Source organism: Cyprinus carpio, chromosome A1 (assembly GCF_018340385.1).
Source record: "Cyprinus carpio isolate SPL01 chromosome A1, ASM1834038v1, whole genome shotgun sequence".
NCBI classification, from domain to species: domain Eukaryota; kingdom Metazoa; phylum Chordata; class Actinopteri; order Cypriniformes; family Cyprinidae; genus Cyprinus; species Cyprinus carpio.
The window spans coordinates 6,895,543-6,915,323 of NC_056572.1; the positions used below are offsets into that span (position 1 = coordinate 6,895,543).

The following is a 19,781-nucleotide window of genomic DNA, read 5'->3' on the forward strand; positions in this document are numbered from 1 at the left end:
AGAGACTTCTCTTTTGGAAAATGGTAACTCTTTTAGATGGAGCTCATCACTCGTTTAACTTGAAAGAGTGTTTCTAGAGTTCACCGAGATGTTTCTGGGGTATGTTGTCCTTGTGAAACAGCAGGACTGTCAAGATAACTTTTCTGCTTTTGAGGGCACGTGTTTGCAAGACTCTCTGATAACTTAATCTTATGTCGAGCCATGTTTAAGCCTGTATTTGGATTTTGTTGAAAAAAAAAAAACTGTAGTAAAGAATTATCACAAATGCTGTCTTCGATATCTCAGCTGTTTCTCCTACAGCTTTGGAGGAAATAGAGAGCGATGACTTTTTGCTTAAAATTATGTGAAATATAATTTTTTTTTATTATTATTATTATTTCAGCTAGTTGCCAAGGCAGCATTCATAATTTTCAGTTAGTTTAACTTGATGTACCAAAATAAATATTACAATGATATTACAATTTTAAATCTAATTAAATACATTTAATACATTTAATAAATAATAATTTAATAAAATATATATATTTTTTATAAATAAATTAAAAATGAAAATGCTAAAAACTAGAAGCTATTTTTAGACAGCGATTTAATTTAGGCATTACAACATTATAATATGAAAAACTGATATTTATTTTTAGATTTTATATATCATTTAAATTAATAGGTTTTTTTTTTTTTTTTTTTTTTTTTTACACAATTAGCTGAGCGTTACATAATGGCAATGGCAATCTAAAAGTAAAAATAATGAAAATTAGCATGCATACAAGCATTTAAATATACAATTTTGGTTGCATCTCACATTCTTCTCATGAGAGCAAGATGAGAACAATCTTATTTTTTTCAGAAAAAAAATCTCAACCATGTGCTTAAATTTGCCAAGATACCAAAGTTTAAATTAAAATCAGACATTTCAAATCAGACATTCTAGCTATAAAAGATCAACCTGTGAGCAACAAAAAATAAAAATATATTTTTCCTGAAATGTACAGACTGTAAGAATAACAATAGAATGAGGGTCATCCCATTATACAGTCCGTGGTGTAGACATTTAGAAATTTTAGGTGTTTAGTATGCCTGACCGTGTTTGTATGAGCGAGCGTTTGTGTATGTCTTTTCTTTCAGCTTTCTATTTATTTTTGTTTGCTCTCTCTTCATTCAGTGTTAGTTCAGTACTTCATATTCAGAGCTGTCAGATTTAGCATGCTTTTGAACTTTAATTTGATTATAAGCAAACAAAAACGTGCTGAATGCTTTGCTAATCTCCTTATCTAGCGGCAAACAGTAATTATTGTGTATTTGTTCTATCTGCCCTCTGAAGAATAGCTAATTCTCTCAGCTGTAACTAAACATCTCTACATGAACACAAAAGGGTGATGGGATATTTAAAACAATTTAATCTGCTTCTACACTGCTTTTTACTGTATGTCTTTGTTCCTTAAACTAGCCAATACAGGCATGTGTCTGGCGGGATGTTCAAAGTGCTTTTTGCTTTGCTAAGCATTTTTACTCTGTGGTTGTTTAAGGGTCCACATTCCTCCTTCAGTGTAAACAGTTTTTAGTGAAATTCTTAGAAATATACCATGTTTTTGTGTTCACATTTTTCCTAAAGATAGAGTGCAGACTGCAGCAGAGAAAAATAAGGGACACTCTCCGTTTCTTTAAATCACAAGTCAAGCCATTTGAGATTGAAGAAAACTGTTGGTGGCAGCTGACAACTGACCACTTTGTAAAGAAAAATAAAATCCGGCAGAGTCACAGTGTGTGCCTGCAGCTATATGTGTGTATAAAAAGATTTGAAATTGACTGTAATATGTGCTCAAATGCATTGAAGATGCAGTCACTATGCTTAAATTGTAATTTAATATTGATTTTAAAACCACACTGTACTACAGTTTACCATTTATAACACTGGATACATACAATTTCTATGACTTACTATTTATTTGAGGTATTTTACATAATTTAACTTTAAATCCAGATATCCAACAAATCTAGTGTAAAATGTACATCAGTGAACTGCCCAAAAAACCAACTGAAAGTAGATGGGTTGTCTTTATATTTCACAATTTAAACACACACACACACACAAAAAAAAAAAAAAAAAAAAAAAAAAAAAAAAAAAAAAACACACATTGTGATGAACAGAGGGCCTATAACTAAAACTAAAAGTGTGAAAAGCATGAAGGTGCAAAAAAGCTCAGTCTGTTCTGTTCTGTTCTTTTCCTTTCTTTTCTTTTGTAGCATAACACCCAATATTAGAGATCTCACACATCTGTCTTCTTCAATTTGATTTCTATTCTAATATGTCATTTTTGGCATTGACGCTTGAATGTGAAACTGATCAAATCTGATATACTGAAGCCATATCTCAGCTTCATGCTAAAGTACAGAACGGACTGCATTAAACAGAATTGCATAATACACAGCTGGTAACAAATTTACATGATGTGGACAGGCACAGGAAGGACCAAATAAGGATAACAGGAACATACATGTGACAGTTATTGTAAGGTACACCATTTGAGGAAAAGATTTGCTGGTGTAAAATATTATAAATGCTTTTATTTAAAAAATATATAATATAAATATATAATATTAGCTAGCTAGCTAGCTAGCTAGATTATACAATATTAGAGAAAGGTAAATAGAGTATAAAATGTGATGAAAATCATAATTGAATAATAAAATTGAATTATAAATTTAATTGAAAATTTGAGTTTCAAGATGCAGCTTCATTTATTTTTGTTTTTAAGTAATTTATTCAGTTATTATTTTAATAACATTTAAAATCTAAAATAATTTAGAGTTTGAAAATGCAGCTTCGTTTATTTTTTTGTTTAAAGTCATTTATTCACTTATTTTTATTACATTTCATTAAAAATATTTTATTAGAAATTCTGGAGTTTAAAATACTGTTTTATTTGTTAATTGTTTGATTAAATGTAATACAAATAATAAGTGAATAAATTACTTTAAAAACATGTTTAATTAAAAAAAATTTCAAATATGTATTTTAATAAAAAAATCCAGACTTTGAAAATGCATTTTTATTTATTTAATTAAATGTAATAAAAACAGTAACTGAATAAATTAAATAAAAAACAAATTAAACGGCATGTTCAAACTCCAGAATATTAGACTTTGGTCAATTTTGTTTTAATTTCAGTGCATCAATAGAATAAGTGTGTGTTTGAATGTTAGACAGTGTGTCTTTATTTGGCAAATAACATTTCTCATGTCTTATATAGATTGCACAGTTTAGGTAACACAGACTGATGATTCTATCAATAATGTTTGTCCTTTCCATTTCACAGATCGTACTCTCCCTGCTTTAAGTTCTTTTGAGCGAGCTGTAGTCCTTCACGGAGAGATTTCCTGGTTGCAAGGCACTTTTAAAGGGGTGTGTGTGTGTATGTTGTTTCTTGTTCCCTTGAGAATCTTCTGCCTCCACTTTATGGAAATGTCACTGATCACCCTGTCTCTTCCACTGCGTGAATCTGTGTGATGTGTGTATGCGTGTACAAGTGTGTGTGTGTGTGTGTGTGTGTGTGTGTGGACAGCTTGTGCCAGAGTTCACTGAAATGTTTGTGTGTGTGTTTGATGTGTAAATGTCACTGATCACCCCATTTCTTCCACCTGATTACCCATGCTTGCTTCTACCTGTCTGTGTGCTCAGATCTTCTCTGTGGGTAACTGTGTCCTAAGGCCAGAGGAAAAGACTGGTGCATTATGGGTGGGGGGCCGCTTAACTCTCCAAAACTGTATGACTGTGCTGGGAGTGCATGCGGCTGTCACACCGTCTCATTATACTGAAACCACAAAAAAGGTCAGATCACAGGGTGCTATGATCCTCACATTGTGTATTTGGATCTGGACTGGAAGAAATACAGTTTTGCTTCATTAAGTTTGGCACCAAGCTCCTTTCATGTGAGATGAATGCTGTAATCGTCAGTCGGATAAAGATTAAAGGTGTTAGCGCAAAGTTTCAGGCCCAAACAATGATAGTAACTTGAGAGTTATTAGTTATTATTTTGTGATGCTTTATAACTATTAATGCTATTCTTGCTCATCAGTCATTGAAAAATAAGAGTGCCCATGATAAAAAAAGGCAAATCTTTTAATCTAGCTCGTCAAGATTTTATTAAAAATGAAACTGAATGCATGAATTAGCTGTCTTCTCATAAATTGGTCTATTTATCTATTGATTTTTTCCCTGCATGTGGGTTGCAACAATGTTATTTTAGTACCACTGAAATACTATTGTATTTTTTTTTTATGTGTTTTTGTTATTTTTAATTTGTTTTTTATATGTCTATATAGTTTTTATTAAGTTTTAATTTATTTGGTTTAGGTTACTTAAAGTACAGAGAGAAAAATGGCAAATGTTGCCTTGGCAACTGGTTGAAATGAAGTTATTTATAAATAATATTTTTTTATTTTTTTTATTTATAGTAATTAGTTATTAGTTATTTATATAAAAAAAATATAAAATACCAAATTATTTATATATACAATATTGTCAAACTACTGAAGATGTTCTTTTCAAGAATTTACTTTTAATTATTTTTTGTTATTAATTATTACTTTTTATGAATTTATTTTTGAATCTATTTTTTTAATTTGTATTTTTTAAAATGTATTTTTAACATTATGTTGCCCCTAAAAATGTTACAATTAATTTTTTTTTTTTTTTTTTTTTTTTTTTTTTTTTTTGTAGTATTAAAATTACATTTAAAGTGTAACCTTATGGATGTGAATGGCTGCTAGTTTTGAATGGGCAAACATCACTCATGGTTTTTTAAATGTAAAAATTGTGTTAATACTTCACATTTCTATTCTGTCGTCTTTGTGCATTTAAGCAAAGCTCTTAGTGGCTCCAGGAGGGCTGCTTCTGCAATTAGTCTTTTTTTGGATGAAAGCGTTTGCTAAATGGTGAGTAATTTACTAACAAGTGTGATGGGAGCCACTGAGGCATTGGCCTTTAGCTTCACAATAACAGACTGAAGTCATTTTATCCAGCTGAGATTGTATGAGCAACATTAGCAACATCTAGCTGCTTTCTGAAATACCTTATTTTGCCTAAATCCTAAAGCACCATGTATTGTATACAGAGATTTTTACAAAGATCTGTATACAAATATTTTTTGGTGGAGAAAATATATACTTTTATTCAGCAAGTACATATTAAATTGTGTTTTTGTGTTGATTTTGATGTTTGTTTGTTCCTGATGGAAGATCCGACCACGGCCCATTATAAGATTTCTAGCCAGTCAGTCAGGTTTAGACTTGAAGAGTTCAGATGCAGAAGTCTTTAAGTGTAATGTAAAATTTTCCTCTAAAATTTGCATTTTTATCAGGCTCCTGTGTTTACAGTAGGTTTAGTAATTTTACTTTAATGGCAATGTATAGGTCATTTTCTATGCCATTAAAGTGAAATAACTAAAATTTCTATAAAATTTCTAATAGGAGCCTGTTAAAAAAGCTCATCTTAGATGAAAATTTCAGACTCTTAATTTTTTTATCTGTTGGTATTTGATGGAATCCATGATGCCATGTATCTGAACAAGATGTCCAGGACCTCTTGCAGAAAAATAGGCCAACAACATTAAAGATCCAGCAGTATAGTGAGGGCCGTAGCTTGGGTTTGCGGGGCCCCAGTGCAGGTTGTACCAGTGGGCCCTGTTTGAAATTGTTTAATTTATATGTTTGTTTTATTTATTTATTTGTGCTATTTACTCAATGTTTATGTTTTTTCAAGTGTGTAGGTGTCCAGGTATAGAAACCGAATAATCAAATGTAAAATAGCACCGCATAGACTTTACTGTAAAAAGTAAATATACAGTCAGACAAAAATTTATTCAGACACTTTCAACATTTTTCACATTATCACAGTTAATTTGCTATAGTTTAGAAAATGGTAATACAATATCAAGTCAAGTCAAGTCTACTTTATTGTCAATTTTTCCACATGTACAGTACATACATACAGAGAATTGAAATTGTGTTACTATCAGACCCTTGATGCATACAGATAACACTAACAGTTGAACATTAAATACAGATAATAAAATATAAAGTATACAAATATACAAATAGGTCATGCAAAAAGAAAGATAAGTCAAGCAGCAAAAAGCACATGGCAGATGGAGCGCAAACCAGTGAAGTAAACAGTGCAGATATAATGATTGGAGTGCAAAAGAGCTTTTTCAGTCTGATTAAAGTGTCAAAAATCTCAGAGAGCAGTTCTTTATTTAAACTGACAGAAGAGGTAGTTGAATGAGGTCTGTTAACCGCTGAATGAGGTAGTGAGCAGACCAATGCTGTACAAAGTGTCTGGTGCAGGTCCCAGTGTGTTAGTGGGAGCTGGGGGGGGGGGGGGGTACTGAGGTTCAGAGTTCAGTGGTGAATGAGGAAAAAGGGGGAGGTGGGGCCCCAATATATGACAAGAACTCAGAGTTAAACTGTAACAGAACAAATTCATCTTGATAATGTCAGATAACTTTGAAAGAAAGGTATGTAATGGAGAACAATCAACCAAAAATTCATACAAGTGTTAGTATGACAATATTTACACAACTATCAATACTTTGTTGACCAATTACCAAGCAATGCTTAATTTTGTTCAGTCTGTGGTGTAAAAAGTTTGCATTAGCAATTAAAGAAAAAAACATTTAAGCAAAACATGGTCAGGTCAAAGTGTCTGAATAATTTTTGGTCCCAAATTTTTTATCAGTTTTACTGGTAGTCCACTGTATGAAGAATTTTTGGGTATAATATGTCACAGTTTAATTTATTTTTCTATACTCACTTTCATAAATTAACTATAGTGTCCTGCACCCACTAGTAAAAAAATATCAAAAAGTCTGAGTAATATTTGGTTTGACTGTGGATTAATTCTTGTTAAAACTACAAAATAATTCAGTCCAGAGCAGGAGAGCTTGGTTGGGTGTTGCTGTCTGTGAGACGCTGCTCTCTGCGTGCGCACCGAACACGGTGTGCGAGTACTCAGTTGAGCTTTTCCGCATCTTGTGTTTGAATGCTTAAAACTTTTTTGAATGTTTAAATTGGCAAGGCCTTAAAAACACGTGCATATGATAAGCTTTCGTGACAATGCGCAGCAGTGGCCCGTCAACTGTCCTGAGCATCTTTTTAGGTTGGCCTCTGTGTCTATATTACGATATAGATACGTCCTCTTCCAGGCAGATTTGTAATATCTCTAGTTGATTGGAACTTCTTTATTATTGCTCTGATGGTGGAAATGCAGATTGTCAATGCTTTAACTAATTTCTATTTTGTGAAGCTCAACAATCTTGTTTTTACACATTCTTTGTTTTTTTCAGGGAACTATATTCAGGAAGTTTGGAAAATTTGATGGTCATTGTACTAAAAAATGGAAGAATATACTTCAGAAATTTTACTCATAAGAATTTTTTCATAATTGTGGATGGATTGGAGAAAAACATTTATTTCATAATGAGATCCCCCCCCCCATTTTCAATTGTTTTACTTCAATGAAAGGTTAGAATTTTGTGAATTATTTGAATAAAAGATCAAAAGGATAAACAATGCAGATTTATTTTCACAGCCGCCTTTGCTCATATTTACCAAGGGTGCCAATATTAGTGGAAATTCATGAGAGAATAAGAGATATATTTTTCCCTCATATAATGAGATGTACTTTAAATATGTACTCAGGCACAGTTATCTGTCTCGAAATGGCCAAATATTTGCTGATGAATCAGCTTTGGTGATATATTGGTCATTAATCACAGTAGTATTTGGCCGCTATGGTGAGACTGGACTGTTTGAAATATCATGCTCAGCACTTTATTCTTACACTCAGCGTGTGCTTTCATTCATGCATCATAATTAGCTATCTTTGCACATTTAGAGAAGTTTAACTGTTAATTATATCAATATTAAGCATGGGTTTTCATTCTGTTATTGATGTTCTTTTTACAGACATCGCTCCGTACTTTAAAACCGAGGCAGGGTGTGCACAGACACACCTGGAGGGGAACAGACTTGTGCTCACTTGTTTGGCTGAGGGCAGCTGGCCGCTGGAGTTCAAATGGATAAGAAACAGCACAGACATCACTAAATACACACCAGAGTACAGGTAATAATTAACACATACGCTTTGCTGTCTGCACGCTTAGACATATACATTTAATTGATTTGATTGAGTTGTTTCCATGTCTTATCAAAAACCATGCAACAGGGACAATCCTTCTGAGGCAAGATCATGAATAACACTAATATGGGCTTTAGTATGCGATCTTTAGCGAGCTGTTCCAGATCATAAAGGCTGTATAAAACAGCAAAACACAACATTCCCAATCCACAAATCCCAAATTTTGATTCCATGTTATTTTTAAAGTTGTTTATTGCATTTTGGTTTAAATAACCATTATCTTATTTTGCACCCATGTAACGAGGTCATTGGATTCTGAGTCGAAGGTTGTACTGCACAAAATAGTGCTACAGTATAAAAAAATAATATAGACAGTGCTGCGTCCTTTGGGATCTCATTTGTCCTGTTCCCTTCTTTGGCCTTTTTCTCATGTCTGGTCATCCATCTTTGACCCCTCATATTTCGGAGACATTATTATTATTACAGTGACCTCCAAGTTGTGTATAATAAGATAAGAAATGGTGTATAATAAGAACAGTATTACAAGATAAGCAATGAGGTCTATTTTTTAAAGCTAAAAAAATTGACTTTAAAGGGATAGTTCAGCCAAAAAAGAAAATTCTGTCATCATTTACTCATCCTTATGAACCTGTATGGATTTCTTTTTAATGCTGACCACAAAAGAAGACATTTTGGAAAATGAGTAAAACCAAACAGTTGATGGGAGCCGTTGACTTCTATAGTTCCATACTATGGAAGTCAGCGGCTACCATCAATTGTTTGGCTGAAATGTTGCCATGAAAATTTTAATAATTGCCTCATTCTGTTCTAAACAGGGTTGTCATAATTATCTACTAAATCTAATACTATTAAAACCATTTTTGTTAATTGAAATTAAGCTGAAATAAAATAAAATATATGTATTAAATTAAAAAATAAATAAAAAAGTACTAAATAATGTTGAAGGTGTTTGAATAGATATTAATATTTAAGAGAAACAAATAATAATGAACATGACAAAAACATGTAACAAACTGGTTGCACTTTATTTTACAGAATGTGCCCTAACTTGAAATTACAGTGTACTCACCTATGAAAGTACTTAATAATATCAGGTAAGTACATGGGTTAGGGTTAGGGTAAGGTTTAGGGGTGGGTTCAGGGTTAATACCTAGATATTACATAGTTATTGTAATTACTATAGCAAGTACATATTATGTACATGAGGAACAGGAACGTAGAATAAAGTGCTACCAAAAAACTGACAGTTTTTTTTTAATCAGTGCAGCTGATTCCACATTCAGTCCATGTGAACCATCAGTTCTGCATTAAACACAATCATCTGTTAAAACTGAATCAACACAGATTTGAGCATCTCTGACCCTGTGGGCTTGTAATCTTTCTTGTTAAACAGCACACACTCGCATCCATCTGCTCATAAATCCAAGCACTTGTTAGTGTCCACTTTATAACTTCTTGTCTGTTTAATTGAACTGTTTATTGTACAGGTTGAGGAAATCATGTTGTTGTAGGTACAGCTAACACATATTTGACTGTAATATACAAGTGCCAAGTCTTGAGTAGTGTTCAAAACAGCAAAGTACACTACTACTCATACTATTTCTGTGGTTTGTACTATAGTGTGGTGAACGGTATGCAAAAATTGTTCAATGTTGTAGTGAACTGTATGGAATTAAGATACATTATTTGTTTAAAGATACTTTGAGGGTGGATTAAAGAAACTTGATAACTGGAAACATACAGTGAGGTTTTTATGAGACAACAATGTAGTACACTACTACTTGAAACATTTATCATTGCATAAAGTGCTCTGTTTCTCACTCAAAAAGTATGCAGTATAGTGTGTACTGCACAGCAAGAACATTAAGTAAGCACTATGTAAATCCCAGATCTCTTTCTCTCTTCCAGGTACACGATTACGTCGTTAAAGCGTGAGGATGCAGGTGTATATCAGTGTGCGGTGAGGAACAGGATGGGAGCGCTGATCCAGACAAGAGCTGATGTTCGCGTGGCTTGTAAGTACATGTGTATGTTGTTAGAAAGGGAGTCCGGGAGGCTGAAGCACAAATGGATTTCACACATCACCACACTCACCTAGAGCACACACATATGCATGTAGCGCAGGAGTCCCAAAGGGGATGAACCAAAAGTGACATTCAGGAAACACTCCAGTAATTTCTAAATATGCTGTCACTCCATTACACTTTATTTGCTGTTTAAAATAAACCAGGTGTATGGGACACATATACAAGTATATTACAGCAAAAGCTACAAAAGCCATGTGGTTAAGTGATTTTACCATGTTTAAGGAATGTTGGAGTGTCTTCAAATTCTTCACTGTGAAGAAATCTTTATACTGTAAGTTTGTTATACTAAGAAAATGAAAGAAAAAGTGCTGCAGGTTAACTGTATTTTCACATTTGCCACATAATAATAAAAAAATATATTATTAATAATAGTAATAATAATAATGATAATATATCTTACATGAGAAAAATCAGTATTAAAAATATTATTATTATTAATTTTATTAATATATGTAATACCCTAAACATAATACTAATTCACATCTATTATTATTATTATTATTATTATCAACATTGTTTTTAATTTAATAATAATAATAATAAAAATGTATGTGTCTATTTATATAATGGACAGTGTATATAATATATTTTATAATATGTAAAGTATATATTTTTGTCATATAAAAATAATAATAGTCATAGTAATAATGAGATTCTAACTAATGTTGATCCAAAAATGCTCTATCAAGTACAGTTATAATGTGAATCCAATGAGAACTGGGTTCTTTTTCATTCAGTTTATTTTGGATCTACATGAAAGAGGTTGAAAATTGATTTTGAGAGCTTCATGGCATTTCATTCTTTTAAATTTTGATTTCACCAACAGTGCAACAGAATTCTGAGATGTTAAATGTGCATGTTTTTTTTTTTCTTTTGACTAAATTGCACCTCCCAACTACCTGTTCATCTCTTTCTCACTGACTAAATTGCACCTCCCAACTACCTGTTCATCTCTTTCTCACTGTCTATTTCGTTCCCTGTCTTAGACATGGATAACTTTGCTGAACTTGAACAGAGAAAAACAGTCTCTCAGGGAAGGGCCGCTGTCCTGAATCCTCCCGCTGTTACTAGTTACCCTCGCCCTCAGGTCACATGGTTCAGAGACGGCATCAAGATCATTCCTAACCATCGAGTGTAAGTTGTCATTTTGACATTTATGAGACATGTTCTGTAAAAAGATCAATGGATATTGACAAACACCAGCTCTAATTTATTCATTAAATGGTTTTGTCTAAAAAATTAAACTAATGCCATCATTTACATCTATCATTTATTTTTCCAACCCTGTATGACTTTCTTTGATAAAATATTTGTCTTTTTGATGAATATACTGACCACTCTTTCATAAAATATGACTCATGTGCAGAACAGACCAAAATTTAGGCATTCCCTAAAAGTAATTTTTTTTAAATATATATTTTTGTTTTCCACAGAAGAAAGTAAGTCATACAGGTTTTGAACGTCATGGCAGTGACTTAGTGATGACAGAATTTGCATTTTTAAATAAACTTATTATGTGAACTTATTATATATTGACAACAATCGGTCAAAATGTATTATATGTAAATGTATTCCTATCGCAAAAATCTGTCAAAAGTCAGGCAACCCTCGTCTGTACAGTTTAGAACACACACGCACATGCTTGCATTGAGGAAAGTGTTACCTCAATCACTGTCTACAGTGTCTTTAGACTGACTGCATCAGTTGGCCCCCACGGCAATGATGTGCTTTATGACATTCACTGATTATTTAAATGAAACTGGCATGTCCTGCAGTTGTTGACGCCATGCTCCACATTCTTGGATTGTTAGTGGCAGGGTCGACACGTCTGCTCATCAAGCTTTACTGCCAGCATCATGGCAGCATCTGAGGATAGCTCATCTCGCCGGCTGTCAGTCAAGCGGTTGTCATGGCACCTATGAGACGGTCTTCATTTCAAAGGCCACTCGTACGTGAAATGCGTTACTCTATCAAAGAAACAAGATCCAGAGGAGAGAGATAAATACTTGTGTGTGTCCAACGAAAATACACCCACACAGAACTACCACAGGGGTTGTGAGCAGAGTAGTGTTGATTTCACTAATGAAAATTATGACGAAAAATGTTTGTTGATGAGCTTTTTTCCCAGGACTAAAATGAGACGAAGGTCAATAACTGATAACTGTTACTATACCAACATGCAATATCATTGACAATAAAAGACCAGATTAAAATGTATTTTTAAAAATAAAAACTATAACAAAATCTTTTTTTTTTCAATATTGTCGAAAAAAGAGACAATATATTGTAGCAGACTGCTGTATGTGCCTCTTCTGCTTGAGCTTTCATCTGTGAGGTTGCCAGATATCAAGAGTTCAAACCCCCAAATCAGAGCTTCACTGTTAAAAGGTTACATTTTCTTACTGGTGTTTTGCTTAAATTTTGCAATCTGGCAACCATGCGCACACACTCACTTTTCATTATGGAAGCGCCGACGATGATCTGAAAACACAGACAAACAAGTAAGCTGGAGTTTAGCAATCTTCATGTGAGTGTCATTCTGCCAGTCTGTGTTCTGTCATGAGATCTTGACTATAATGTTTGCGATTGTGGTTGCACTTACTCAACCGCTGTTGTTTTACTAGAGAATAAACCATGTGTATGAGCCCACATGATTTGTGCTTATTGGTGAAAGTGCAATACCTTAAATATAAAAATAAATCCTGAAGATTTTATTTTATTTTATTTTAAATATTGATTTAATATTACTTTATATTTTTTATAGCTTTGTGTGTGAAACATATATATTTTTTTAAAGATTTAAGGTTTAAACTCTTACAAAGTCCTAAATTCATTTTGAACCTCATTGCAAACTATTTCTTAGTTTTCTATTTTGTCCTTGCTGTCAGCTTTCAGGTCCCTCTTTGTGCTTGAACATGCTGGATTTGCATTTCTAACAAATCTGGGATTAGCTTCTTGTCTCAGTTAGTAGATACCTCCTAAAAAACAGAAAATACAGAGACTTCCAAAACCAAACTGAATTTGCAATTTAAAGTAAAAAATAAATAAATAAATACATAAATAAAATACACAGCTGTTTATTTGCAGGTATAATTTGTGTCTAGTTTGGTAGTTTGGCTTGTGTTTGGACTATAAATTGAGGCATGTGATTTTTAAAAGAGTTCTGAAATCTGTCTTCTTGTTGCTCTCATCTGCATGAAATTTCATTTCCATGTTCACTCTTTCCTCTTGATTACTCTTTGAACTTCAGATCTCCAGACAGACACTCCTCTTCCCTTCATCTAGCTCTCTCCATTCCTCCCTCATTTGAAAGTTTTTTGCTGCTGGTTTCTCTTCCTACTTTGCCTGATTGTGATAATGTAATTGGCTTTTTGGTTTCCTAACATAGTGGAACATTAAAGATGGGACCACAGTGTCATCAGGCTTTCCAAACATGAACACACATACTTGACATTTGTCACAAACCTTCTCAGACTTTCGTAGTTAAACCAAAATTTATTGAAACACACTGACTGATTTTGAACCTGACAATTTGACAATTCAGTGTTTTTAATGTTAAAGGTTTCCTAGACATAGTGGAATCATTGTCATTCAGGAATAAGATTTTGTGTGTTTGAATTGAGATTTCAATCTTTTCATTATTAACTGTGCATACATATTGCCCTATAGTCTATGTATTTTTGTATATCATATTTGTACCAGACCTCAAAAGTAACCCGGCCCCAGGCCTGGGCAGCCCTCCTGCTTCCGTGATCTATGCTTACAAGAATACAATCCAAAATGAGCATTTTGACTTAATTTGGTGTGTATTTGTTCATTCAAGTGTTGTAAGATGCAAAATAAAACTCAGTTTGGTAATGGCACGCTGTCTGGCAGAGAAGACACCATGATCAAGAAGGCGGTTCACCCAGGGCGAGGCTCATCCATTGCACTCCGGCTGTGCTGACCCCTGCGAATTCCCCAAATGTGGGAATCTCGACTGCATAATTTATGGTAGTGGCGGACTACGTTCGCACTCTCCCCTGAAATTTTTTGGGGAAGTCGTGGCATAATGGTTAGAGAGTTTGACTGTGAGTTCGAGTCTAAGGCCAACAATACCACGACTGAGGTGCCCTTGAGCAAGGCACCGAACCCCCAACTGCTCCCCGGGCGCCGCGGCTACCCACTGCTCCTGGGTGTGTGTTCACAGTGTGTGTGTTCACTGCTGTGTGTGTGCACTTTGGATGCGTTAAATGCAGAGCATGAATTCTGAGTATGGGTCACCATACTTGGCTGTATGTCACGTCACTTTCACTGAGACGCTGCTCTCTGTACATGCTTTGGATGTGTGCACGCAGAAAATAGAGAACGATTAACAAATTGAGTTTCCTTTTGTGTTTTTTGTGTCCTTGTGCTTTACTATTTTAAAATCATTTAAACACTTAATCTGTCCAGACCTAAAAATATGTGCATATGATAAACTTTCATAATGAGTCAAAAATAGAGCATTAAGTTGAAGTTTGCATTGTCCCATCAGAAAATGCGCCACTGAAAATAAACCCAAACTTCTGAACGATGATGTAATTCTAAAGAACTAAAAAAGTTCGGTAACACTTTAGAATAGGGAACATTTATTCACTATTAACTGTGACTTTTCCTTCAATAAATTCATAATTTGCTGCTTATTAATAGTTAGTAAGGTAGTTGTTAGATTTAGGTATTGGGTAGGATTAGGGATGAAGAATAAGGTCATGTAGAATAAGGCATTAATTTGTGCTTAATTAGTACTAATAAATGGCTAATATTCTAGTAATATGCATGCTAATAAGCAAGAAGTTAAGAGACCCTAAAATAAAGTGTTACCAAACGTTCCTTGTGTGACTTGTTAAGTTTCTCCAGTGGCATGAGGCTGGGCTCTAATTGTAGTCTTTATTTTTAAAGTGTGGTATGCAACAGATCTGCCTGTGGACAGCATGTTGAGCAGCTGGTGTCCTGGTGGTGACACAATAACCGGAAGCTGACTGCTCCGATGCCTGCAGTGATGGTTGTGGACTTAAAGGACACACAAACCCCCACAACCCTGAACATCAGTGGCTCAGCTGTCAACACCGTTGAGTCCTTTAAGTGCGCCCTAAAGAGGGAAGCAAACAGTGGTACTGTTATAAGGAAGGATCAAAAGAAGATGTATTTTTAAGTGACAACTGAAGAAATTCATTCTGCCATAAGCTTCTACTCAATAGTCTGTAGGTACACTTCCTTCATAACAGTTTGGTGCAGGTCAGTCACTGACTTTTTTTTTTTTGGTCTCATATTTTGTTAATATTAGTTAATGCAACAGGTAAGAGAAATCTGCACAATCACAATATCTTTAACTATTTATGCTATCTTTCAAAGGTTTGGGGTTGATAGATTTTTAAAAAACAATTTTGTTGAAAGTGTCTTATGCCTAACAAGGCTGCATTTCTTTAATAAAAATAAAGTAAAAATAGTAATAATGTGAAGAATTATTCCAATTTAAAATAACTGTTTTCTATTTATTATATTTTAAAATTTAATTTATTCCTTTGATGCTGAAGCTGAGTTTTCATCAGCAATTACTCCAGTCTTCACATGACAATTTGATATCAGCTGGGCCACTTAATATTTTTGTGTAAACTGTGATTTTTTTTTACATTATTTTTTGATGAATAGAAAGTTCTGTTTATTTAAAATAGAAATCCTTTGTAATATTAAAGGTGTCTTTACCTTCACCTTTAGTCAATGTGTCCTTGCTGAATAAGTATTAATTTCTTAAAAAAAAAATATATATATATATATATATATTTACGTACCCGAACTTTGGAATGGTTGTGTATATACTCTATTTTTATTTATAACAATATTTTATTAGGATGTATTAATTATTAATTAGTTAATTTGTGTTTATACTGATACATTTTTACCTTTTTAAGTGAATTAATATGAATTAATAACGGACACAAATTTATTTAACCTACATTAAACAATACAGTACTTAATTAACTAATGTTAATAAACTGAACCTTATTGTAGATGTTGCCAAATGTTACTTTTTTTTAAATCTGGACCTTAAAAACAATGTTCATGGTGTAAAGTACCAGCAAGAGATAATGCACAGGCTAAAAATGTCCATCTGCCTCTTACATATACTGTATAGACCAACAATTAAAAAAACGTCACAAATGGAACATAAACCCCTTTTTGAAGACAAAAAAAACCTTCTCCAGGACATCTAACAGGTCAAACATTATGCCTTCACACACAAGTCATCATCTCTTTGAAATACTTTCATAACCATAAAGACAAAAATAACCATGCACAAGAACAGTAACCCTCATTAACAACCAAACAACATCCCTGCTAAACGCTTGCTGCTGTTGTTATTGTAGGATAGTGTTTACTGCTGGAATTCAGCACCTGCCACATTTATCCAGGGCACACTAAGGTCCTCCATCCCATAAACTTCTCATTTTATGCAATGACCCTGCAGGAACCTTTAGTATATACACTGTGCATATTTGACCAATTTACAGCATATTTTATGTTGCTTTTGATGTAAAATTTTCTATGATGAACGTGACTGAGCAATATTCAATATGCTTTCCTTTTCTCTACCTTTATATTTCACATTTCACATTCTTTTTGTGTGTACTGGTATATTTATTGTGATATTTGGAGCAATTTTACAAGTCAAATTCCATTTAAGTACAGTTTCCTGGCTTGTAAACTCAATTTGTCATTTCTCTGTCTAGTCTGTCGTTCCCATGATGCTCTCTATTCTTCTGTTTTCCCCTATTGTCACCACCTTGTAATAATTTCACCACTGCTATTAAATATTTAGTAATCAGCACTCACTGTGTATGATTTAACTCAATCACCACCAAAGCTACAGCTGGTCTAGTTTTAAAGAATATAAATGTGTGATTTCTGCTCCACTAGCAGGACAAATCAGAATAGGAAAGTAATTATTCTTTCCAAACAGGTTTTCTAAACACTCTTGCCATCCACATCTGGTATTTCTAAGGGGCCGTTCACTCCAGTATTTTTTTAAAGTCTTTCTAGATGGATGTGTTTAACCATTGCTCTCAATTCTTTTGCAGCATCTTGCGCATAAAGGACTTTAAAGTTAAAAGAAGTTTAAAAACATGCCTCTAGACCTTGCTTTATTAGGTTTGGTTTGTTAGCATTGTCCAATTAATATCTGCTGGTTAATGCTGTAACTAAACCAATTGGAACCAAAAAATAAAAATAAATTCTTCTTCAGATTAATTGAGGTTATCTGTTGTGTCAAAATTGCAAGAAACATACAAATCACAAACATTTGATTATAATACAGTAGATGTTTATCATTTTTAGGGTCTCCTAAAGGATTGTTCATCCAAAAAAAGCCAAGAAAATATTTTGTTTGTTTTGGTATGTACAATGAAATTCAATAGTTGCCTTTATACAGTAACTGATAACCAAATTTTCATTTTGCAGTAAACTAAATATGTAAAATGAGCTAAAATGAGTCTAGAACATAACAAACTTCACCTTACACCCTTAAATCCAGCCTGAATGTGATAGTTAAAGGCCTGGAATATCTTATATTTTAAAGTTGAAGCTGAAAGTGAAAAAATCCCATGCTGAGTTTCTTTTCACTGTGGATTTATTTTGGACTGAGTGTGAGGCTTCTCTCTTTTTTTTCATTTTCCTTTCCCTTCCCTCTTTTTTCCCCTGGATGGAGAGGCTGGAATTAAAGACTCTGAGTTCAAAGGGATTTTTTTTCCTTACAGGAGATAGATTAAAATGCTTATTCTTGAAGTTTTCATGTGGTTTCTCTGCCTGTCTGTCCTCTCTCTGTCTCTCGCTCACTCCCTGACTTTATTTCACCTTGAACTCCATATGAACAACATCCAGTGCCCATTAAAGATCTCAGAGGCTTATCCTTTTCTCTCTCTTTTGTCTTACTTCTTGTTTGCTTGTCTGATTCACATTTCCTGCCCTAAAAGCTATTCCATATTGAAGTCGGAGTATAGGCTGTTTAGTTCCTAATGGTTCCTCCTCTTTCACCTTGAGTCTGTGTATGCGTACATGCATTAGCCTGTGAAAGTGTCCAGTAATCAGAATGAACCCGCTTGCTGAAATGTCGACAAAAGAACTCTATATATTTAAATGTGGACACAGTCACCCATGACTGGACTTTATTGACATTACACGGTGGCTCATGCATTTAAACACTGAGCTCTGTTTGAAGATTACTGTAGGCTTTGGCCACCGTTTCGGAGGTCTGCTATTGCGTCAGGATTTGGTGTGGACGTTTTTTCCCTCACTTCATCATCATCTTTGTCATTATTTGAGTTGTTAGAACATAATTATATTCTTAGATTCATTTAAATGATTGAGGTTGAGTTGAAGTAGTGCTGAAAGAGCTGGCTAACAGCAGCCTTGCAGTGTGTGATCCCAATAGTATCATTCCAGCTGGAGTTTTCACCACGTTTTATGGTTATATAATGGAAATTATAACTTCACTATAAAAATACTATAAGCAGAGACTCTTGTACTATGTAGTTTAAAGGATAGTTCACTTAAAAATGAATATTCAGTCATCAATTACTCACCTTCATGTCATTCCAAACCTGTATTACTTTTTTTCATGTAAAACAGAGACGTTTTGTAGACAGGAAAAGTGCTTGTTGCTTTTTTCAATGCAATTTCAATGAAAGAGGACTGTAAAGCCCCTGAAAGCACCATAAAAGTGCTATTAAAGAATTAATTTCTCACAACTTGCACACTACTTAGACAACGAAATGGACTACATAAAGTCATTTTCAAGTGAATACAACAATAAATAAATGTTGATTTTAAGTTGTTATGACTGTAGGGCTGTATCATATTGACCATAACTGCATACTGCTTGTTTGGTTTCAAACACCTATTTCAAATAATTGATTTTTGTTTGTTTTTAATTTGGTTTTCCAAACTAAAATGTCAATATCCTATGTTGCTATAGCTGTCATGTATAACGAAGGTAGATTCCCAACGAAATGTTGAACTGTATTCTATGGACAACATTATATTTTATAATACAGCCAGACCTTTCTCAGAACTGTTTTGCTATTTAAATTTAGCAGAAAAGCCATTAAATAGCCTATGTTACATTTTAAACACACACACAAACACACACACACACACACACACACACACACACACACACACACATACACACACACACACACACACACATTTAGATATAAATATATATATATATATATATATATATAATTTTATTTTTTTACTTAACTTTACAATTTTTTTAAACCTGTCAAAAAACAAGAATTAGATTATATTATATTAAGAATTATATTATATTATATTATATTATATTATATTATATTATATTATATTATATTATATTATATTATATTATATTATATTATATTAGCAGCTGTCTGTATTGTTTTTCAGTTTCCTTGTAATTCACTTTTAGAAAAGTCCTTTCAGTAATGGAAAGCTCTGTTTCTCTCGGGGGTCCTGACAGACAGGATTGTAATTTTGTTCAG

The 19,781-nt window shown here is 33.4% G+C and overlaps 1 protein-coding gene and 1 non-coding gene across 2 annotated transcripts in view; both read left to right on the plus strand.

Moving 5' to 3' along the window:
• LOC109061405 (protein sidekick-1-like) overlaps positions 1-19,781 on the plus strand; it is a 206,867-nt gene that overhangs the window by 71,375 nt on the left and 115,711 nt on the right. Inside the window, 3 exon segments of the mRNA XM_042729635.1 lie at positions 7,963-8,119; positions 10,064-10,170; positions 11,229-11,376. Of these exon segments, the coding sequence (XP_042585569.1) occupies positions 7,963-8,119; positions 10,064-10,170; positions 11,229-11,376 (412 nt within the window).
• Positions 14,105-14,267, plus strand: LOC122146727. Its single transcript, XR_006161248.1, has one exon. It is a non-coding gene; the product is annotated as a U1 spliceosomal RNA (small nuclear RNA).